Source organism: Acipenser ruthenus, chromosome 6 (genome assembly GCF_902713425.1).
Source record: "Acipenser ruthenus chromosome 6, fAciRut3.2 maternal haplotype, whole genome shotgun sequence".
NCBI classification, from domain to species: Eukaryota; Metazoa; Chordata; class Actinopteri; order Acipenseriformes; family Acipenseridae; genus Acipenser; species Acipenser ruthenus.
Window position 1 is genome coordinate 33,203,054 of NC_081194.1, and position 24,882 is coordinate 33,227,935.

At 40.3% G+C, this 24,882-nt stretch overlaps 1 protein-coding gene across 1 annotated transcript in view; it reads right to left on the reverse strand.

Annotated features, from left to right (window-relative positions):
* Positions 1–290: 290 nt before the first annotated feature.
* Positions 291–24,882, reverse strand: part of mrps18a (mitochondrial ribosomal protein S18A) — a 42,565-nt gene continuing 17,973 nt past the window's right edge. The window contains exon 6 of the mRNA XM_034017683.3: positions 291–826. Coding sequence (XP_033873574.3) covers positions 682–826 — 145 coding nt within the window. The 3' untranslated portion in view covers positions 291–681. The remainder of the gene's footprint in view (positions 827–24,882) is intronic.

The following is a 24,882-nucleotide window of genomic DNA, read 5'->3' on the forward strand; positions in this document are numbered from 1 at the left end:
ATACATAACATTTGTTTACACTTGTCTGTTTAGAAAATACAATGGTAGGTGGTCTGAACAGTTGCAGTACTAAATATACAGAAACTTATTTTCAAGCTTTTTGTTCGTTTAAACACCAAAAAAACCAACTTTAAGCAATCACGTCTGCATATAAAATACACTTGTTAAAAGTATTTAATAAACATGTTAAATAAAATAAACTGGCCATTTTTAAATAAGCAATATAAACCTTAACACCTGAATCAAATTCTATCAAGTGCATCCAGACAGGTAATAAAATAAAACAGACACAGCCACTGAGTGTTTTTATTTATTCAAATGAGCCCCATATGGAAAATGTGTACAATAATAATAACAGAAAAAGTTAAACTGCCTACTTTTGATTGATATTTTAAAGTGAAAATATTTTAACAATAAACCAAACTATTTTTAAACACAAGTTTCCAAATAGATTACTGTCTGGACATTAAACATTTCACAACATGTTTTGTTAACCGCTTTATAATTTCTGTAGACTCGATATAATAAAGACTTTACAAGATTTCAAGCTTAAGTCAAAGAAAAGTTTCACACCATATATCATAGAACATTTACTTCCCACCATATACACGTGTCATTTCTAAATATATAAAGTGGATCATCTCATAAGGACTCAACTCCTCAAACCTCATTTCATATGGCTCAGTGTTTTAAATAGGAATGCTTCTTCCCATATTTAATGTTGTCTTGCAGTCTGTAATGTCCTACTGGCATTCGCACCTTACACCACTTTAGGCCCTTCTTCCAAATAGGCTTCACAGAGTCAATAGACCAGCGAGTTAAATATCTGGAAGAAAAGAAGAAAATGTTGGTGTAGCCATGGAAACAAAATGTCTTTGCCCAAACAGTCCTCAAGTATCCTACTCAATTATTCTAAACAGTTTGGGATCAAATAACTATAAACAAATGTTTAGATAATTAAAAAACAAACAAAAACAAACAAAAACATCCAAATCAAACATTTAGCCATGCACAAGTCTTGAGTGTATTTCTGTCTGTAAAACTATAACATCTTCAAAACACCATTCTGTACTTGAGATTCAGACAAACCCCCTTATTAGGAACAACAGCTGAGCCTTTAGTGGTACCAGAAAGGTGATATCGGTGCAGAAACATCGGTAGAACTTTGGGTAAAAATGAGACACTTGAGTAAAATAAATGTTAAGTAATGATTTAGTTATTTATTTTATATGTCATCATATATACCTCCGAGTTAATAAATGTAGTAAGCACAAAGGCTATAGAAAATTACCCATTGTATAAATTGAATGGGATCTTTTAATGCTTTCCTTAAACTTCAGAACTGCTCCAGAAATTGCAGCTTTTTATCATGACAGGACACTGTTAAACTACTTAGTGGTCTTCCAATTCACTAAGGAAACAGTACATCAATATGGTTTCAATACTCTGTCCCATCAATGCACTGCGAAATTCTCTCTGCAGGACACATTTAGGTGCTAGCTTCTTTGCTCTTTGAAATGCTACAGCAATTTTCTTTTCAATGTTAATGATGCTGGCCTTTTTAAAAAGTTTCAATTTCAAAGTTGACTTTAGAACACGTTTTCAAAGGGCTTATGGCTACATGGGGAGGTGGTTCAATTCTGTATTCCTCAAAACATTCTTTTGGACATTTGGTTTATTGTCACTGTAGACTGTAACGGGAATGGAGGATAAGCAGTGGCTAAGCATCCAATACAAGAACCACATCTTGTATCACAAAGATGACAGAATTATGTGCATCCAATGCGATTCAGATGTTTATCATTTCCTTTCTTTATTTTACATCCTGGAGAACTCTTCAGTGCAGTACACACTGAAATAGTAACCGTAGGTTAGGTCACATCATTTTTAAATCAGGACTGACTCTCCTGAGATTCAAGTCCTTTCATACAAGTGTTATTTTAACTTACTATCTTGGAGCATGTTATTACTTTTGTGTAAAAAGGCTAGCCTTCACATAAGGACTGGTTCCAATACCAAAATATGGATGGACAACATGAACTATAAAGCTAATTTATCTCTTAGAGGAAATCTCATTATACAGTATTTCCACATGCATTAACAATTCACTGTTTAGATAGGAAAGTGTTTTTGTTAAAAATAGCTGTTTTGGGACGAGTTCCATATACAGTGCCACCTTTGATCCAAATTAAACTTCTTCCTCATACAGAACTATATAATAGTTATATATGTGGACAATTTGTTTGGATCAAAGATGGTGTTTTTTGTGATTTATTGTAATATGGTCACACATTGACAGTACCTCTACTATCACTCTAGATAGATGCAATATAGTAAAACAAAATGTACACTTGTCATCATAGACCAGTATCCTGGTTATCATAGAGGGGATGTCCCACTCCCAAGTATCACACAGCAAGCTTTGACACATTCCTTGTAAACTGTGCTGCAGTTAAGTATTTTTCTTATCCCAGCAGACAACCACTAACCCCCAAACAAAGTTAACCTCCTGCCATGTGCAATCAACAATGCTGTATATCTAGGCAGAGTTTGGATCCCAGCTGGACAGGCACAGCCAGGATAAGTACTTACAGTTACAGACTAACACAGTAGGTCAACACATGATAGTGCCCTAGTGAGTTGAGGCAGTGTAAAATATACTGCACTTCTTTATAAATATAAGTAATGGAAGCCTGGGTTTAGAAGTCAAATGGATACAAGCATTTTATAAATTGATTTTAGCTGTATGATCATGTTGTGAAAGTGCTAGATACTTAAATATCCAACCAGAAAGTAAATCTATAGCAACATGTATTCTACATGAAGGCCTTATCCTAGAAAATACAAATTCTCAGAAAACCATGATGGTAAGGCAGAATTTTCTAGAACCATGTCTTGAATCCATCATATAAAGTATTTAGAATGCAGGAAACCGTGTGATGCTGCTTAATAAATGTAATGGGTATTTCAAGTATCAAGTACTGTACAATATGTAATGTAGTTTGAGGAAAATGAGGAACAATTTTCTGAAAACATAGTGTTACATACTTCAAGTATTATGCATTGATGAAAGAACTTAGTAAAACTAGGTATAAATCAATAATTTTGAAAGCTGCTGAATAGAAGAAATAAGCAGCATGATGTGTGGCCATGTGGAAATCGAGTGTTGCCTCTGCCAGGAAGATAATGAATACAAGGCACAGCAAATCCATGGGAAGAAGACCTATGCCTGGAATAAATCTAAACATAAAAAGGTACTTGGTTTAAAAACAACACTATCTGAGTGTCCTGTACAGTTAATCCTCACAAAGACACCACATTTTCTTAAGCAATACACGGCACTATCTTCCTTTTACCCCTAAATTTCACAAATCTGACCTTCAGTGCACTTCCCTTTGAATGTCTCGCATTCTGGGGTTGACAGAGCACACTTCATGGAGATTGAGTACTTGAGTTTTAGAAGATATCACACTTAATTGTAATTCCTACTGGGAACTAATTCGCTCTCTGTGCTTTCTGGGGTTATTTAACTGAATCATCAATATGTTCTGGGTTCAGTTTGCATTCTTATTAACCCACCAGCTGCTGAATAGAAGTCAAGGTTAGAAGCCAGTCACTGAGGCACTCCACCACAAGAAACACTACGGCCCAGATATTCAAAGCAACGCGCAATCCCCTTGCAAAATTTGTGCCTCGCAAAAATTAGTTATTTTGCACAAAAATTAGTTATTTTGCACAAAAATTAGTTATTTTCCAACACGACACAAAACAGTTGCGCGAAGTTGGAAAATACCATTTTTTTGCTCAATTCGCAAATGTGTTTGTGCCTCGCAAAACCACTTGTGCATTCAATACCAATATAACAGAAATGCACAAGAGCTACACGTGAATGTGCAGAATTGGAATACTACATGACAATGGACTGTTAACAATACCCTGCCAAGCAGCTATCATAGGTATACAGTACATACCAATATTCCTCAGACGAGTCTATACTCAAATGTAACCTGCACATGGAAAGCAGAATCAAATCTCAACACACATCGGTAGCATTGCCACCCCCGAAGTTGCATGCCCACTCCCACAAATATATAAATAAGCTACTAAATGGAGAAATGAAACAATGGACCACATAACAGTTTAGACTATTCAACGTATAACTTAAATAAAAATATATTGTAGCAACTTGCTAACTGGATAAGTGTCAACATGAAGAGGCGGACAAAATATCTCTGTAGCATCAAACGCCACTCTACAGAAACGCGCCTGTCAGCCAGAGTTCTGAGTAGCTCTGACCCGTGCTCCTTACACTACACAAACATATTTACAGAAGTGTGGACTGTAAAACAAACACACAATGCTGAAAACACTACTTTATTCGGAATCCCTAAAGACAGGAATCTCAGCATGGAGCCGGCCAAGAACGCTGCCTGTGGATGTGCATCCCTTACTCCTGCTGAAAGCCTCCAACTGCCCTCACTCACCACGCGCCCTGCTCCTACCACACCTGTATGGCATAGTCAATAGCATGGAATGCAGATCGTGGGTGTTAAGGTATACTTCCGATATCAATGACACATAAATAACAATACAGTTAAATAGGGGAAGGAAAAATATCCGAAAGAATATTTGTTTTACATGTATTCAAACACGAATTGTGCATTTTTTTATTAGCTTTTTTGCAAAGTTAAAAAAAATACATAATACATTCTGTATATACATAATGCTGGGTTTATTTTAGTAATAGGCTACTGTAATAAAATGTTAGTGTCTGCTGCGAGGTTACATTGTTGAAAACAGACGCAAATTAGCATCATGCGTGTTTGCTCTTCCGCTTCATTCAGACGTTGCAATGTGGCAAGTGGCAAAAGGCCTGTCTGACTGTGGAATTATTTTGACAAAATAAATGAACAACGTCTGTGTAAGTGCGAACAGTTGCTCTCGATCCCCGATTTAAAATGCTTAAGTTTCTTTCTGATGTCCAAAAAAAAGAAACCAAAAGTGAAATTGAGTCCAGATTACGCAAACTCAACCCACAGCTGGCAAATACTGCTCTACCTGGGGTTTGAGGTGCTGTTTTGGATTTGGGAAGCGAGACATCATCGGCATTGGCTTCCGTCAGCAACACTGAAGCAATTACCACAGAAAATACCCGCCGTGGCTAACAGAAAGCAAAACACTACAGCAGTTTATTTGGAGACATAAATGAGGAACCGGACACTGTCCCAATTTGCAAGGGAAATGTTATGCATACCGGCAACATCGACTCTGTCAGAGAGAGTTTTTCCAGCAGCCGGTAACACCGTTACAAAGAAGCAGGCCCGCCTACGTGCAGAAGTCATGGACGCCATTCTGTTTCGTAAAAAAAACTTTAACACTAGAACCCCCATCCGGGTCAATTTGGCCCATTTTGGATATAAAATGTTTATTACTCTTCCGTTGTAAATTGTATGTGTATGTCTGTTTTTGACTTTTCCTAAATATATGAATTAAATATCCAGACTGCGTTTGATAGCCAGAATCGCAAAAATTATAAAAGTTATAAACAGTTCTACCTAGAACCGCCACGTGGGTCAATGTGACCCATGCATTACAATACATGTCTTTTTTTTAATACAACGTAAGATATTCTATTTTATTTGTAAATGCAGCAAACAAGACACACCCCTTCCTCCTAGCACACGTTTTTTTTATTATTATTTATCTCAAGCCTTTCTTTGTTTGTAGACTGACTACGGGACAGAGATTGCTATGATTGTGGATTTGTCACGATGTAAACTCAGTGAAAGCATAGTTGCTTTATTTCTCAATGTACCTGTGAGACAGCAATCCTTCGTTTTGTTCCAGAAATGCAGCTGGTAATATATCAGAAGGAAATATTTAATCTTGAAAGTAGTCATTTTGATTGGAATACGGCAAGCTGCACTCAGATGCATACAGCAAACTGAAATGACAGGTAGAATTACAACTTATGTGCCTAATATGAAACGCATGTTATATATTCTTTTTTTATATTACTATTAGAAAAAAAACCATTTTGGTTTTACAGGTTTGCATGTACCAGTTTACACATGTTTACACAATAGTGTTCAATGGAACTGCGTCTGTGTTTACAACACAGCTCCTGGATGCAGGCACAGTCAGCTGGCAGACGCGTACGCTCCTCCATAGAGTACAATGCAGCCGTCATACCAGAAGTAGTGTTATATTTTCTTTTTATGTAGTACTAGAAACAATGATTTTGGTTTTATAGTTTTGTGGGTACATGTACCTGTTTACACCTGTACACGGGTATATGTACATACCCGTTTCTTTTGAAATGTGTATTTTATTATATTTTTTCAGTGTGTGTAGTCGTGCTGTATATGTATATATTTTTTAAAATTTTCTGTTGGACTGTAAAGTGAACAACGCAAGGGTGAGTTTATTTAAATTCTATAAAGGCACTTGAACACGTATTGCAAACGAAATGTTAATATATTTTAATTTCTTTATTGGTTGGTATTTGTTAGTTACGAAAAGGCCTGAAGTACTGCCATAATATCAATAGTATACGCAAGTGCTGTGTTTTTGTTGTTTTTCAGATTTCTTTGTTTAAATGTCATAGGCAATAAAAATTTTTTAAAGTTTTTCATTTAATGACTTTTTCTAAATTTCCAAACGAATATCCGAACGAATATATTTATCTTGGACGAATATCCGAACATAAAAACAAAAATGGTTAGCCCCGCCACTACAGTTAAACCTGTATTAAGAGACCACTCAAGTCTAATAGTGGCCTCTTAACACAGGTGGTCTCTTAAAAGAGGGCCCATAACTTATGAATTTTCTATTTGTCCCTGACATGCTTTCCTGTAATTATGTATGTCTTACATACACTGTAAAAGCCAGAAGATGTAATATGAACAAAATGAAGTATGTAATTTAATAACATTCATTTAGATAATGCATTTACAAAACAAAATTATTTTGTGAAAGTAATGAATGCTTGCCTATCTCAGGTCACGCAAAATGTTTTAAATCCTTTGCAAATGTCAATGCCTGTGTGTCTGCCTTTCAGGTACGTGTTGATTCATTGCATCCTGAAACCAACGCCAGCATAAGCATAAGATATTTTTTGATTACCGCGCACATTGCTTTCATACTCTAAATATGGCTGAATTTTTGGGTGTTTATTTTCCTTTTAATGGTTTGCCTTTAAGTCTTAAGCCTCTACATCTTAGATATGAGGACATTCTGATAAATTAGTGGGAAAGAACAACACAACATGAAACAGACACACTGGAAGCTACCCAGTTTCCAGGCAATTGCGAGAATGAGATGCAAGTTAAAGTAGTATCTGGGGGAAGTGATTAATGTTATTGCTTGCTCTTGTGTTCGAATAATGAAGAAGGTGAAACAGAATCAGCAAGTCAATCAGGACATCAAGGTAAAAAGAAGCAACTTTGTTTAGTAATTAACAGTTTCAGATATTGAATCGGCTCAAAACACAGTCACATGAACAAAAATAAAAACTTCAAGCCTTAGTTCTTTCCGTTTTAAAATGCTGTATCTGCGTCTTTCTAGTGCCGAATTGTTCAGCAGTTTTTCTGGCTCTTACTGTCTTTACAAGTTTAATAACTTTAATTCTGTCATCTAGGGAGGCCCTTTTGTTTCTCCACGTTTTCTCTCTTCCTTTACATGAGAGCCCTGTTGTTTTATTGATTACGGTTAAAAGACCGCTAAAATGGTTACCGTATTCCTTTGAATTTAGGACGTACCATTTGAAACCATATTTTTCTTATAAGAATAGCCCTGTGTAAGGGTGCTTAATGCAGGTTTGAGTCCGTTGCTGGGTAAGAGAATTGTGGTCGCTGGTCGGGTTAGACAGGTAGTTGCTTAATACAGTTAAATAAAAGCACAAATATCATTGGGAATAATTTAAAGTGGTCACTTAGATCAGGTAGTTGCATGAGCAGGTTTGACTACTTGTATAACAAAAAAAAAAAAAAAAAAGGTCAGGTGTGTTCCGAGTATGGAATTACCGGGTGAGTGGCATGACAAGGAAAGGGAGCCTTTGGAGAATGCAACTACAGGGATATTTTATGGATTAAGACCTTGGGCACTGCAGCCCTTTGCCAATGTTTCTGAGGATAGGGCACTTAGCTAAACGCATGTATTGGAAACAGTCTGCGCATTGCAAGCCTGTCACTTATCGCAAAACTTGACCATTTTCATTTAAATTTGGCCTTCGGAGCAATTCAAATAATTTTGTGCAAGGCATGTGCAATTTGCTTACATGTATACATTTGTATCTAATGTTTATCATTATCACAGGCATTAGCATGGCTAATTAGCTAAATATTTAAAAGGGCCATCACAGACTCTACAGAATTCAAACTGATGTATCTATGCTGTGTTGTTTGCTGGGAAGTGAAATTTTGACAGGTGTCACACAAATACGAGTACATGTTATCTATTCTAATTAATTTACATTTTGATGTTCTTGTTTTCTGTTACAGTATCAATGTTGTTTTTTTCCCCCTCTCTCAGTATTAGCCATGATCCCACTTATCAAGCCGCTATTGCTTTGTGTCTGGACTGATCTGATTTTTGTAATGTGTTTTTATGTAAGAACTGTAAGTCACCCTGGATAAGGGCTCCTGTTATAAGAAAATACATACATTAACAACAACAATATTAATAATCCACCTGGAATCACCATTTTTTTAATAGCATATAATTGCTTGACAAACCTGGGGGGCAATTAATTCAACTTAAATAAAACGGGCTGAACGGGCAGTGGAATAAGAAAGGAGCACCTTTCGTACATTTTACATTTAAAACGCCGACAAAACGTACCAATACAGTAATCAGTAGCCTAGCCTACTACTGTATAAGCAGTGTCTTTGATATTGAAATCTATGTGAATGCAAGGTAAGGAGGCGCAAACTGTTGCTTGATCGATCTAGGGTTGATATACTGCTGTCTGTGTCTATTAAAGTAAAGCTTTCCTGCATTATACAGTTGTTTACTATCTGCCAGCTCGGTCTATGTTACATACCGACGGTATGTACTATGATACTGTGATGTCCTCTTGATTCTGTTTTGGGAGTTATTCTTTCAGCACCAAGAAAGTGTGCTTGGGAAAGTGATTAGTTTTGTTTCAGTCCGAAAGAACGATCAAGATTGCAACTTCCCTGTTTATTTTTTAAACATGTATTAACACTAGTGATGCTGCTATCACAATCGTTCTTTTGAATATAATCATTATATAGATGTCAGCCACTCCCACCAAATTGCGCTATGCATATAGTGCCTTGCATAAGTATTCACCCCCCTTGGACTTTTCCACATTTTGTAGTGTTACAACCTGGAATTAAAATTGATTAATTGGGATTTTTGCCATTTGATTTACACAACATACTTAACACTTTGAAGGTGCAAAATATTTTTTATTGTGACACAAAAGTTAATTAAACAAAAAAAAAAAGACATTTGTTGGTTGCAAAAGTATTCACCCCCGAGGCAATACTTGGTAGAAGCACCTTTGGCAGCAATTACAACTGTGAGTCTTTTTGGGTAAGTCTCTACCAGCTTTGCACATCTGGATCCTGCAATTTTTGCCCATTCTTCTTGGCAAAATTGCTCAAGCTCTGTCAAGTTGGATGGGGACCGTTGGTGAACAGCAATTTTCAAGTCTTGCCACAGATTCTCAATCGGATTGAGGTCTGGGCTTTGACTGGGTCATTCTAAGACATTCAGGTTCTTGTTTTTAAACCACTCCAGTGTAGCTTTGGCTGTGTGTTTAGGGTCATTGTCCTGCTGGAAGGTGAACCTCCGCCCCAGTCCCAGGTCTCTTGCAGACTGAAAGAGGTTTTCCTCTAGAATTTCCCTGTATTTGGCTCCATCCATCTTGCCCTCAATCCTGACCAGTTTCCCAGTCCCTGCCGATGAAAAGCATCCCCATAACATGATGCTGCCACCACCATGCTTCACTGTGGGGATGGTGTTCTCAGGGTGAAGAGCAGTGTTGGCTTTGCGCCACACATAGCGTTTTGCGCTAAGGCCAAAAGTTCAATTTTGGTCTCATCAGACCAGAGAACCTTTTTCCACATGTTTGCTGTGTCTCCCACATTCCTTTTGGCAAAATCCAAACGGGATTTGATATGGGTTTTTTTCAGCAATGGCTTTCTTCTCGCCACTCTTCCATAAAGCCCAGCTTTGTGGAGCATCCGGGTTATAGTTGTCCCATGGACGGTTTCTCCCATCTCAGCTGTGGATCTCTCCAGCTCCTTCAGAGTTACCATTGGCCTCTTCGTTGCCTCCTCTGACTAATGCCCTCCTTACCCGGTCACTGAGTTTTGGTGGACGGCCTTCTCTAGGCAGAGTCGTGGTTGTGCCATATTCTTTCCATTTTTTAATAATGGATTTAACGGTGCTCCAGGGGATGTTCAAAGTTTGGGATATTTTTTTATAACCCAACCCTGATTGGTGCTTCTCCAGAACTTTATCCCAGACTTGTTTTGATAGCTCCTCGGTCTTCATGATGCTATTTGTTTAGATATGCTCTCTAACAAACTCTGGGGCCTTCCAGAAACAGGTGTATTTAATCTGAGATCATGTGACACTTTAATTGCACACAGGTGGACTCCATTCAACTAATTATGTGACTTCTGAAGGCAATTGGTTGCACCAGAGCTTATTTAGGGGTGTCGCAGCAAAGGGGGGGAATACTTATGCAATCAAGACTTTTCAGTTTTTTATTTGTAAATAATTTTGAAAAATATGTAGATTTTTTTCCCCACTTCGACATTATGGACTATTTTGTGTAGATCAGTGACAAAAAATCCTAATTAAATCCATTTTAATTCCAGGTTGTAACACTACAAAATGTGGAAAAGTCCAAGGGGGGTGAATACTTATGCAAGGCACTGTACATTATATTTGTGCACAGTCCAAAACGGATTGTGGCATGCAAAAAGTTTAGAATATGGCACATTTTGTGCATTCGCGCATCACTGCCATTTGCGACGTGCATAACCCTCTGTGCGGTGCGCTAACCTTTCAAATATCTGGGCCTACATATCTTGGATTACATGGAGATGCAATTAAAAACAGAAGATTGTGAGAAAGTTCCTTTTGAAACCGTGTCCCACAGTTAAATTACCTTTAGGCCATATTAAGTGCCTGAAATGGAATTCAGTATTTATGTTAAGTTGTTGAAGGGCACTGGTCTTAAAACCCATAAGTGAAAGAGCTGATGTAGGCCTTTATTGTATTTTTCTTTTTGCACGTGAATAAAATACATTGAACTCCGCCATTCCATTCATTTTGAGGTCCGATAAACCTCTAGGCATGAGTATATTGTAGCGATACTTGTAGAGAGGGGACAGAATCAGGATAGTGTAGGATAGTGTAGAGGGTGTGTGTGTGCAGGGGTTGCCTAGTGGTGTGTGCGCGCACGGGGGTTGCATTGGGTGTGTTTCAATTGTTTCAGTAGTGAATCGAGTTACAATGTACATTTTCAAAGACTTGACTCAATAGCTAGTCTAAATGTTAAAATGTTTCAGCCTTGGCTTTTGGGTGATGTTCTTGATGAACTATCAATGATAACACATTTTAGGCAACTTACATCAGCAGAATACTATATATATATATATATATATATATATATATATATATATATATATACACACACACACTTGAACTTTTTTCACATTTTGTTGTGTCAGTGCCTCAGAGTTTCATGCATTTAAATGAGGATTTTTTCCCACTTATCTACACACTATACTATACACTGTTAAGGGGGAAAAAGTTTTTATTGATAAAAAAAATTATATATTAAAAATACAAAACTGAAAGTTCATAATTGGATAAGTCTCCACCTCCCTGAGTTAATACTTGGTGGAAGCACCTTTGGCAGCTGTGCGTCTGTTGGGATAGGTCTCTACCAAATTTGCACACCTAGATTGGGCAATATTTGACCATTCTTCTTTACAAAACTGTTCAAGCTCTGTCAAGTTCCTTGGGGAGTGCTGATGGACAGCAATCTTCAAGTCATGCCACAAATTTGCGATTGGATTTAGGTCGGGGCTCTGACTGGGCCACTCAAGGACATTTACCTTTTTGTTCCTTAGCCACTCCAGTGTAGCTTTGGCTGTGTGCTTTGGGTCGTTGTCATGCTGAAAGGTGAACTTCTGTCCAGTTTCAGCTTTCTTGCAGAGGTCAGCAGGTTTTCCTCAAGGACTTCTCTGTACTTTGCTCCATTCATTTACCCTTCTATCCTGACAAGTGCCCTAGTCCCTGCCAATGAGAAACAACCCCATAACATGATGCTGCCACCACCATGCTTCACAATAGGGATGGTGTCCTTTGGGTGATGCGCCAAACATAAGGCCTTTGCATTTAGGCCAAAAAGTTCCATTTTAGTTTCGTTACACCACAAAACTTGGCTACAGAATCTCCTGAGTGTTTTTTTGCATACTTCAAATGGGATTCAAGGTGGGCTTTCTTGAGTAATGGCTTCCTTCTTGCCACCCTAATATACAGGCCAGATTTGTGGAGTGCTTGGGATATTGTTGTCACATGCACACTTTGACCAGTCTTGGCCATAAAAGCCTGTAGCTCTTGCAAAGTTGCCATTGGCCTCTTGGTATCCTCTCTGATCAGTCTCCTTCTTGCTCGGTCATCCAGTTTGGAGGGACTGCCTGATCTAGGCAGGGTCTTGGTGGTGCCATACACCTTCCACTTCTTAATAATCGTCTTGACCATGCTCCAAGGGATATTCAAGGCCTTTGATATTTTTTTATACCCATCCCCTCTGTGCTGTTCAACAAATTTGTGCCGGAGTTCTTTTGAAAGCGCCTTGGTGCTCATGGTTGAGTCTTTGCTTTGAAATGCACTACCCAGCAGAGGGAACCTACAGGAACTGCTGAATTTATCCTGAAATCATGTGAATCACTACAATCACTTAACACAGGTGGAGGCCACTTAACTTGGTGTGTGATTTTGAAGGCAATTGGTTACACCTGAACTAATTTAGGATTGCTATTACAAGGGGGGTGGACACCTATCCAACCAAGCTATTTCAGTTTTTATTTTTAATTAATTTTCTACAAATTTCTAGAATATTTTTTTCACTTGGAAGTTGTGGGGTAGGATGTGTAAATGAAAAAAAAAATATTTTAATGCATTTTAATTCCAGGCTATAAGGCAACAAAAGATGACCATTTTGAAAGGGGTGTAGACTTTCTATAGGCACTGTGTATGCGTGTGTGTAATATATATTCCGACATTACAATTTTCCCTTTCGGGTCCAATGTCGGACCCTGTTCGACATCATCAAAAATATGTAAAACGCAGGTCTCTAGTCGTTTTTTCTCCAGAAAAAGCCGAAAAAAACCATTCAATGGCAGAGTGAGAACGATAGTAGCGAAGAGAAGCCTTAAAAATAAATAAATAAATAAATTAAATAAATAAATAAATAAATAAATAAATAAATAAAAAAAAGGGGGGGGGGGCATATCTGAGCAATACACATAGCCCCAGCACCACAGAGATAACACGGCCATAAACAAACAAGATAGCTGCTTCCGCATCCAGCGCTCAAAGAATATCACAGACATTTGCAGAGTTTTTTTTTTTTTGATAAAATAATGACTTGGATCGCATTATTGAGGAATTTGGTGATAAAACGAGTTATCACGAGATTATGTATCAGTATGCACGACTATGAAGAGGTATGTGAAAAATACAGTGAACAAGGGGTGGGGCTGGGGATGCAGTATTGAGTACTGTTGATATGCAGTGCCTTTTAAACCTGTTTTACTGTGAAAAAAAACACTTAAACAGAGCGTGTAAAATAAACAGCGCGTGTGAAAATAAATTGGACCTGCCGCGCCTGAGACGTGCTAAATAAATGGACCGCTAAGGGTTAATTTGAAGTTACTGGTAAACTTTATGATAAGCATTTGCTGTCAATCAGTTTTAAACCCTATGGTTCACAACAGAACACAGTGGAATGATCACAGTATCATGTAATTGTAGGACAGTATTGCCACATGTGAAAACTTTAACAACATGATGCCAAAAAAATGTTTCAATTTGCATTGGAATAACTTCAGACTGGTTAATAGACACTGGTAAAATCAGCTCAGTTACGGTGCAGAACTAAAATTATTTTAACGTTTTGTTATGGACTTTACAATACCTGCATGGGTGTCTTCAGCAGTTGTATCTACAACGTATCAACAATAACAATGAAACATTTTGTTACAGTGACAGAGAGCGAATTAATCCGAGTCAACAATCTCCATCCCAACCTGTGAGGGCACGGTATAACAGGAACAGTGTGTCCCGGACTGGGTAGTGTGACAGTTCATTCCAGGGCCAGTTGGAAGTCAGCCATCCAATAAGGGGGCGAAGTCAACGCCTTACTGTGGTAGGCGGTGTGCCAGTCATGGATTGGAGGAGACGTGATTGCACTTACTACCAAAGGGGGAGTGACTGAAAGTGTATCAGGGGATGTGGCCGAGTGATCTGTTCCTCTGTTATGGTTACGGACTGACAGAGAGGAGTAAAAGAAACTGAGTGTTTAGTGTTGTATTGTCTGTCTCACTAACTGCTGTTATTTGTCATTGTAGACAGCTAAATATCCTTGTGTATAGTCAGTCTTATTAGTTGAAAGCAGTTAATAAAGCTTCGTCTTCACCATTGGAACTGTTGTTACTAAGCACTACAAACCACTTTGCCACAAGACTAACAAGTCTGGCATAAACAATTTTGGCTGTTAATTAAAAACACACAAAAATGCTTAACATAAAACAGAACAGACCTACAGCAGCAGGCACAGTTTACAGTGCCTCTGGGTTTCTGATCGCATCAGATGTTCAGATCATTTCCAGATTTTTGAAATCCTTTGATGGAAATGTCCGGTCTACTTTTAACATTTTCAAGCAAATTGGAAGCCACTCTCATATCCACTTTGACATTTGACACATTATTTCCCTTGCCCAGCGCTTCTTTAACCTGTTCTGCATACCAGTCTGCCAGAGGGCAGGATCGCTATGAGTACTGTATTCACCCGTTTGATTGATGGAAGTATTATTGGCAAGCCAAGTAAATTAAGGGTGCATTACATGTGGACCGCCTTAAGCAACCTGATTTAAATAAACAGTAACATTAAAAGAGCAGGCTTTATGTCGCATAAAAATATTCATGGAGATCATTCTCTGCAGAATCTGAACAATTTAGCCAATGGGTGCGTTCACAGAGGTCATTCATAGAAGATCATTGGCTAAATTGGAAAAAAACATCAACTCAGTCAAATTTTATTTAAATCAGGTTGCTTAAGGCGCAGAATGATCTCCGTGAACACACCCAGAGTCAACTCACCAGCCTCGTAAAAGGACGCAGCTGTCATGCATTCGTACTGGAGAACTATTCATGGTAAACGGCGATGAGTGCAGTTGGTGGTTGCATTTGCATCACTCCTAAAAAGTCTGCGTTGCAGTCAGAAGTCTGCGCCTGACGTCACAGTCTGTGTAGACGGAGCTAGGACAGCTGTGGGAGGTTTCCCAGCACAGTCGACTGAGCAAACATGGAGACCGACTTGATTGATTTTCTGATTGCAGTAGACTATAGTTTTTTTTTTCTCTTCCCACTGTTCCCATACAGCTCTATCATAGCTAGACAAATACGAGAAGTAAAGCCTTCATGCAATAAAAGCGTGTTTCCACAAGCATTTTTTATGTAGTTGCTGCATATCATTTTTTTTTTGTTTTTCACTTGTTGCAGAATGATGTTCAGTACATGTTTTGATATATATGTATATGATTACTCCTCCACAGGACATCCGGGATTGGGGACCGATACAAGGACGGGTTTGTATTTTTTTTTTTTAAATGTATATTGTGTACAGATTTGTTTTTGAAATAAAGAGTTTAACTTATATTGTTGTCCTTGCTTCTCTGCCCTGTCCTATCCCTACTGAACCCACTGTTTTCTTTCTAGCATGACGCTTTTATCTAGAGCGAGTTCACTTTTGTTGTTTGAAATTTAAATGTTGTAGTCAGATAATTCCCCTTTATGGGCACATAGTTTTATTATTACTATTATATATATATATATATATATATATATATATATATATATATATATATATATATATTGTTTCTAGTACTACTGCTAATCAGTGTCTGTAAACTATTTCTAATAAAAGGGTCTATTAAAAGACCTTTACAAATACATTAGAGATATTTACATCTGCTAATATTTTTTAATTGTCAAAAGGCACAAGCTTGATCCAATTCTTCCAGTGACAGCGTGAGACTTGCAGCTCTTCCCCATTCCCCTGTATCTGAGTTCTGGGCAGAAGCTTTTATTTTTATTATTATTATTATTATTATTTAATTGTGCATTCATATCTTTGAGTGAGTCTTCCACCCTCAAGGGCTCAGTGTATATATTGCAATTGGCCAATGTCCACAGTTGTTTGTCAAAAGTATCCCAATGTATGCTTCTGTTACACACATTAAATGGTGATTTCTTGCATTTATTTTGACGTCTGTATCATTTATATTAAATGATTTTTGATATTTTAAAATTGACTAGTCGCACGGATCGCATGAGAAAAAAAAACAAACAAACAACAACTTTGAAGACTCCAGGGAGTTTATCCACACATATGTACATTACAGGACATCCGAGTTTAATGACAAATAACTTGTTTTGTCAACATGGAAATATACTAGGGAACACACTTATTGTGATGTCTACATCATTTATAGTAAATGATTTATTTCGGTTTTAAAATGAAACATTTGCCTGCAGAAAATATAAAAAAAAGCCTGGCATGCGTGGGATTTAAAACTATAACCTTCAGTTTGTAAGCGTGTTGTGTTACTGTCAATGCTACACGATTAGTTGAGAAAACAAGCAGCATTTTGAAAGATTTAGTCAGCCAGCTGAGAATTCTTGGGACTTAGTTATTTTTTTACATTTTAGAGATTTTTTCAAGTCATCATCTCATCATTCTGAGATTCTGACCTTGATCTCTGAAAAATGCTGGTTTCCTGTCAGTGTAACTCTCATTGTGGTCCCTATTGGCACAAGGAAGTACGGTTCCTCTCGATACTGGTTGAGAGTAACGCTATTTGTGGTCCCCCCTGGAAAAAATGAGGGCTCGACGGTGATTATGGCGTCCCAGCATCACCCCCCTCCGTCCCCCACTCAACTCGGCCCAGCTTACTTACCTGTACATCAGCGTTTCTTTCTATTGTGCTGGAGATCCCCAGCCAGAATCTTTCCGTCTCAACCACAGCCAGTTGCTGCTCCTCTCTGCTGCTTCAGATAAGTTCTTCACTGTGCGACGCAACTCTTGGTCACTGAATCCGACGTCTCTGAGAAACCAGGTTGTAGAGTGTGCCACAAATCCTCGACAACCTACTTCCACTGGGTAAACCCGGACTCTCCATCCTCGCTGTTCCGCTTCAGTGGCTAGTTAAGCATAACGCAGTTTCTTCCTCTCATACGCCTCATCTACAGCATCCTCCCATGGCACTGTTAACTCTATCAGGTGAACAAGGCGTGCTGATCAAGACCACAAGACAATATCTGGTCGAAGGTTAGTGGTGGCAATCTCAGGTGGAAAAATAAGCCTGCCAGCATTTTCCAGTCTCTAGCAGCTTCCAGTTGTCCTGGACGAGGATTGATTTTAACACCTTTTCTTGGTGGTTGCTCTCCTGGGCAGAGGAATGTTGTCTTTTGTGTGTAATGTTTTGATGGAACAGGTGGCAACTTATTGGTCATGTTACGATTGTCTTCCAATGCTAAGGCCAAACATTGCAGCACCTGGTCATGGCGCCAAGTAAACCGTCCTTGGCTAAGAGCCACCTTACATCCTGTCAAAATGTGCCTTAATGTTGCAGGTGATGAACACAAAGGACATGAGGGATCCTCTCCTACCCAGAGGTTTAGGTTCTGTGGTGATGGGAGAACATCATATGTTGACCTGATGAGGAAACTTATCCTACTCTGTTCCACTGATCATAGGTCTTGCCAGCCAATCTTGCGTTGTTCCACACTTTCCCATCTCATCCATTCTCCCTGCTTGGCCTGGGAAATAGCCTTTATACACCTCATCCTCTCCTCCTGCTTTTGCACCTCGTTGACTACCAGCTTCCTCTTTTGAGCTGGGGCTGCTTTCTTTGCCGCCCACTTTCTTCCAGTTTTCAACAAAGGTGCTGCCTCCCTTACGCATTTGTCGCGTGACTCTACTAATGTCATTTCCAGTCTGACCTTGGCGCACTTAAACTCCTCGGTTAGAGCGGAGACTGGTAGCTGCAGTATTCCTTTACCATAAAGTCCCACTCTGCTGAGGCAGCGTGGAACTCCCAACCATTTCCTGATGTATGAACTGATTAAAGCTTCCAGCTTCTCTATTGTTGTCAAAGAAACCTCGTACACAGTCAGTGGCCACAGCAACCTCGGAAGTAGACCAAACTGAAAGCACCAGAGTTTTAGTTTGCCTGGTAGAGCGCAGCTGTCTATGCTCTTCAACCTTTCCACTGCTTGTTGTCTAACTTCTCCCACATTAACTGTGTCCTTTAGATCCCTGTCGTACCATCTCCCAAGACTCTTCACTGGCTTCACAGACACTGTTGGTATTGCCTCACCATTAATGAAGAATGTTTTATCTACTACTTTGCCTTTAATTATAGAGATGCTCCTTGATTTAGTGGGCTTGCATTGCATTCGTGCCCATTCAATGTTATTGGTTAATTTGCCCAATAACCAATTAGTGCAGGCTACTGTTGTAGTCATGGTTGTCATGTCATCTATGTATGCTCGAATTGGTGGTAGTCGCATTCCAGAAGCCAAGCGCTCTCCTCCTACTACCCATTTTGATGCCCTAATGATTACTTCCATTGCCATGGTAAAAGCCAGTGGAGAAATGGTGCATCCTGCCATTATTCCAACCTCTAGGCATTGCCATGTAGTGCTGAATTCTGAAGTTTAAAAACCTGGAATGCCCGCTTTTTGTATTGAAGTTTCAATGAAGCAGTTCTTTAATAGGTAAGTTGACAATCTCTGAGCAATAATGCTGAAGAAAATCTTGCCTTCTACGTTTAATAGGGAAATGGGACGAAACTGACTGATGCTTGTAGAATCTTTTTCTTTAGGTATGAAGACTCCACCTGCTCGGCGCCATGCTCTTGGTACAACCTGTTTTTCCCATGCCACTTTCATCAATTTCCACAGAATTCGTAGAACTCCTGAAGCACTCTTGTACACTCTGTACGGAATTCTATTAGGCCCTGGAGATGATGAAGCCCTTGCTTTTTTCACAGCTTGCTCTACTTCTTTCCACTTAGGTGCACAGTCCTCCATTTGGTATTCTGGTGGATTGATAGGTGGGATGTCTGACGGAATTGACATAGGCTCCTGCCTTTTTGAATTTGTATGTGTTTCTTCCAAATATCTCTCCAGCTCAACCTTAGATGCTTTTAGTGTGCCATTCTTCTCACTGGTGAATAACTTCTTTACAAATTTGAATGGGTCTTTATAAAAGTTAGCTCTCGCACGCTCCTTCTTTTTGTAGCGTTTCCATAGGCGCTCAGCTCTACGCAATGTTGCAAACTTATCTTTTATGACCCTTTGTAAGAGATTGAGTCCCTCCTTCTGACTTTGTTCTGCTCTTCTCCATTGCTTCCTCAGCTGTCTCCTTTCTCTAACTAAGCGTTCAATCTCCTGCTGCTGTCTAGACTTTCCAGGAATAGTTTGTACTTTTTCCTTCCTTTTTTCAACTCCAAACCTCTCACTTCCATATGCGTAGATGATGTCCCCAAATTTATCCAGCTTCTTTTCAACTGTTCCACTTAATCTTTCCAATGCAAAGCAGAGATCTGTGTTTACTGTGTCCCATGCAGTTTTCTCACAAGCTCTTGGCCATTTAACTCCAGGCTTGTGCCCGTTGAGGTTCTTTTCTCTCTTATGCTGGTTTGTCTGACCGGGTTCACAAGGATCATTAGGTTCATCACTAACTGTGTCCATGCAAGTCCTCCTCACGTCTATGACAGGGGTGCTGATATCCTGCGAACTGTGGTTTGCTTCCTGTCGCTGGATTTCATTCGACTGACTTCGTAAGAAGTACTGATCAATGTGAGGCCCTTGTCCCTTCTCCCTCAAGCAATTCATTCTCCCTTGATGAATCTTCAAACCGCTGACCGTTGTCGCCTTGCTCCAGCCGCAGACACAAACCTGGAGTTCCATGTCTTTGCTAACTGCAGATCTTGAACTAGTCTTTTGTGAAGTACTCTCCATACACATATCCGTTTCTGTTCCTAAGTCATTAACCGTGTTGTCCAACGTTGAGTCATCTTCCGCCCCCGCTCTCGCAGACTCTAGGAGTATTTTTCTCTTTAATTTCTTAGAAGCCTTGGGCGGGTGTCTCCAGCATCCTGTAAACACAGAGCTGGATACTGCCAACAAGGGTAGCTAACCCTTACCAGCCCCAATGGGGTCTTTTTCCTCCTGTCAGCTGTCTCTCCAGGCTGTCACAAGGTCTTTCCCTTGTTGCCAGCTGCACTATTCACAGCAGTCACTGGACGTATCCAGATCTTCATGATTTCCATTACACGAGAATAGATGTTAAAACTTCATGCTGATTTGAACTTGGCTCTCGCCAAGAAAAGCACCAACTAAGACGTAGCTTTACAGTAAACTAATGTAATCCATATGTGTCTCCATCCATTTACGTTTCCTTCCATATGATGATGTAGATATCCTTCTGTCTGGTGTTAATGGCTGAAGTGTAATGCTGGCTCCAGGGATCAGCTTATTTTGCCTCCCTGGCGCATCAGCACACACAATGGCTGCGATGCTGGCTCTGGGGATCAACCAGTGCGGCCTCCCCAGCGCATAAGCATGACAACCGTCTGAATTGAGTTAAGTAGGGTACATCTCTGGGGTCTTCAAGTGGGCACCTTCCATCCTCGGTGTTTCGTCGACTAGCCCACGACACCTCAAGAGGGCTCGACGGTAAACATTGAAATAAATGAATACATAAATCAATACATGACATTTATTTCATTATCTATCTTGATATGTATTTATTTTTCAATATCAGATATAAAACACTTCCATTTACTACTGTATGAAACAAAAACAAATATTCAACAGTTCTTGTTCAATTGTATATTAGTGAAGATTTTTGTGCGTAAAGGTTGTCATGCTTTCATATATTTTTACTTTCAAATTAAAAAAATATATTGTAACGACCCAGACAATTGCTTTGTTGCAGGACTTGTTGTCTGTTCAGTTCGTCTCGTCTGTCTTTTATGTTACATGTATTGTAAGGGGAACGGGTCACGCCATTACTTAGCCTGGGAAGGGTGAGTGAGTGAATGAGTGAATGAGTGGGGAGAATGTGTGCTGCTGTTTTCGGGGGTTGCAGAGCATGACCAGTTGATGAGCCGGACAGAGGTGGGAAACGACAGGAGGTTATACAAGGGGGTGCATGAGCCTGGGGACTCGAGACAGTCCAGCGCTGAAAGTGAATGAGAAACTGCGGGTGCGACTGAGCGAGCATGTGAGCTGTGACCAGAGAGAATATGCAGTGAAAGTGCCAGAGTTATTATTTTGGTGTCGTGAATTCCGGCTCCCTGTCTCCCCGAGTACTACTTCCTAAACATGAAAAACGTTACAATATATTTTACACACACACACACTGCTGTGCAAAAGTTTTAGACATGTTATATTTTTCTACTCCGATGCATTATGAGCATCAACAATATACTCAAAGCTCCACTAGTGTTTTCTACTATTATAACAGCCTTGAGTTGATAAGGAAGGAAAATCATTGAGTGAAATATCTTGCATCACTTGATTTTCACGGTGTGGTATCCCAAGCATAATCAACAAGTACACAGAAACTTCACCTGTAATTAACCAACCCAGGACTGGAAGACCCAAAAAGCTGTCTAACTATAAAGGCAGGATTTGAACCTAAACTAGTCATACTTTCACTCCAACTACATAACCGCTGCGCTACACAGATTCACATCTTAACCCTTTAAATAGACTTGGCTTCTATTTACATATACCCTATTCCAAACAGCAATACATTTCCTCAATATAGGTTGAACAATTTTACTATTCCCATAATGTGTGTGTGTGTGTTTTAAGTGAAAAAAGAAGTGTTGTCAGGCTGGGCCTCACCATAAACGATGCAAAGAGTCGGCTTACACCAGTGCAGTGCACCACGTATCTGGGGCTCCGGCTGGACTCCACTACAATGCGCGCATACCTGTCGGACGACAGAGTTGCAGCTATACGGGGTTCCCTCTCCCTGTTTCGAAAGGGATCGCAGGTCACCCTCAGGTTGTGCCAGAAACTATTGGGTCTGATGGCCACAGCTACAGCAGCCATTCAGCTGGGTCTGCTTCGCATGCACCCGCTACAAGCGTGGCTCAATGCGTTTCACCTCAATGCCAAACGCTACAGGCACCGTCGGCTGACCGTGTCTTATGCGTGCTCAGCAGCCCTACGCTGGTGGAGGGTCCCCTCTCATCTGCGTAAAGGTGCGCAAATGGGAGTAGTACTGAACCGCCAGGTGGTGATGACAGACGCTTCCAACCTGGGTTGGTGAGCGGTCTGGGAAGGCATCCCTGCACGTGAACATGCTGGAGTTGCAAGCGGTATTCCTTGCTCTCCAGCACTTCCTCACAGTGCTGAGCGGCACACATGTGTTGATCCGGATGGACAGCACAACAGTGGTAGCGTATGTCAACCACCAGGGAGGCTTACGGTCCCCGGGGGTTGCATCGTATAGCTTTCAAACTATTGATATGGGCTCAGAGGAACCTGCTGTCCCTGCGGGCCACGCACATTCCGGGAGTGGTGAATTGGGCAGCGCACCTCCTCTCCAGGAGCGGCCCGAATCCGTCACAGTGGCGACTCCACCCTCAGACGGTGAAGCGCGTTTGGGAACGGTTCGGGAAGGCGCAGATCGATCTCTTCGCTTTGGCAGATGACTCATTGCCCCCTATGATACGCCCTCCACCACTTAGGCGGTCCACTCGGTGTAGATGCCCTAGTGCACAAATGGCCCAAAGCGTTTTTGTACGCTTTCCCACCTATACCGTTGCTCCCGGCTTTTCTGGAGAAAGTCCGGTTAGAGAAAGTGTCAGGTCTCCTAGTGGCTCCCAAATGGCCCAGGAGAATATGGTTTTCGACCCTGTGCCAGCTGTTGCATGGCCAGCCCTGGGAGATTCCACTTCGTTTGGATCTTCTCAGTCAGGTGAAGGGCTCTCTTTGACACCTTTGGTTCCAGTTATGGGTCTGGCCCCTGAAAGGGACCGTTGGCTAGCTCTAGGGCTATCGTAAGCGGTTGCGAGTACGATTCAGAGTGCTAGGGCGGACTCCACTAGGTCTTTATATACCTATAAGTGGAAGTTTTTTCAAGCTTGGTGTCTAGCTAGAAACCATGACCCCATTACTTGCCCTATGCCAGTCATTTTGCAGTTCCTGCAAGAACTGTTTGATGCTGGGAGATCACCTTCCACCACGCCACCGTAGATTCTATGTCTCCGGGTGCGCATTTTTTGGCTACCCGTTTCCTTAAAGGCGCACAGCAATTATGCCCTCCGAGGAGGGCTGTTCTCCCCAAATGGAGCCTTAATACTAGAGGTATTATATACTAGAGGCTCTTATAAAGGCCCTGTTTGAGCCCTTACACTCCATATAGTACCTACCTGTCTATGAAGACAGCCTTCCACTTAGCTATCACCTCTGCTAAGCAGATCAGTGAGCTCCTGCATGTGTATTTGGGAGGATGGCAGCAGGGTGTCGCTGCGCACCAACCCCGCTTTTCTCCCGAAGGTTATTACAGCTTTCCACATTAACCAGTCTGTGGAACTGGAGTCTTTTCATCCACCTCTGTTTGCTTCAACGGAGGATGAGAGATTGAATTTCCTCTGCTCAGTGCGGACATTGAGATGCTACGTGCTTAGGACAAGAGCTCTGCGTCAATCTGACCAGCTTTTCATCCGTCACGGAACATGGACCCTAGGACAGCCCCTCTCTAAGCAGCGTCTGTCACACTGGATTGTGGACACAGTCTCGACTGCGTACGATGGTGCTGGCTTGCCCCCACCTGGTAGGGTAGCCGCACACTCAACTAGATGGTTGGCTACATCTTGGGCCCTTTTCAAAGGTGCCTCAATGTCTGACATTTGTACTGCGGCTAGCTGGGCTACGCTGCATACTTTCTCCAGGTTCTACCGTATTAATGTCCTTTCTTTCCTGTTGGTGTTAACCGAAGGTTAGTCAGTGCAAATCTGTTTGGAAGATTTACATGTCGAGTCTATAATAAAATATATTTGTAACTCTTTAAAAGGCTAGAATTAACCAGTATACATTTAAATTTACCTTGGTAAATGGAGCCACATAAGTTATTCATTATTGTCCCTGGGTCATTTTCTCTATTATTTTACAATAAATTGGGGGACCATGGAGGGAAGCGAAATAAATATCTGCCAAAAATGCCAGACTATAGTCTTACAGGCTCTTTCCTATTAAAACACAAAAGGCCATGCTAAGGTTCTCTGTATTTTGTATATTAATAACATACTGTTATGTATTTGATCAAATGTATTGAAAGAAAGAAAGAAAGAAAAATACATTTAGTTTGTGAAGCATGCCCTTTCAGTGTGGAAAATGTCAATGGTCTTCTCAATAAAACTCCAGAAACACTGTTAAATGACAACGTTATGTTTAATTACTCATCAGGGAAAATTGAACATCTGCTGATAGAAGACATCCTATAGTTTAGGCCCTTATAAGGACAGTTGAAGGTCTATAACGTCCTGGAGAAACTGCAGCACATGCCCATTACTTAAT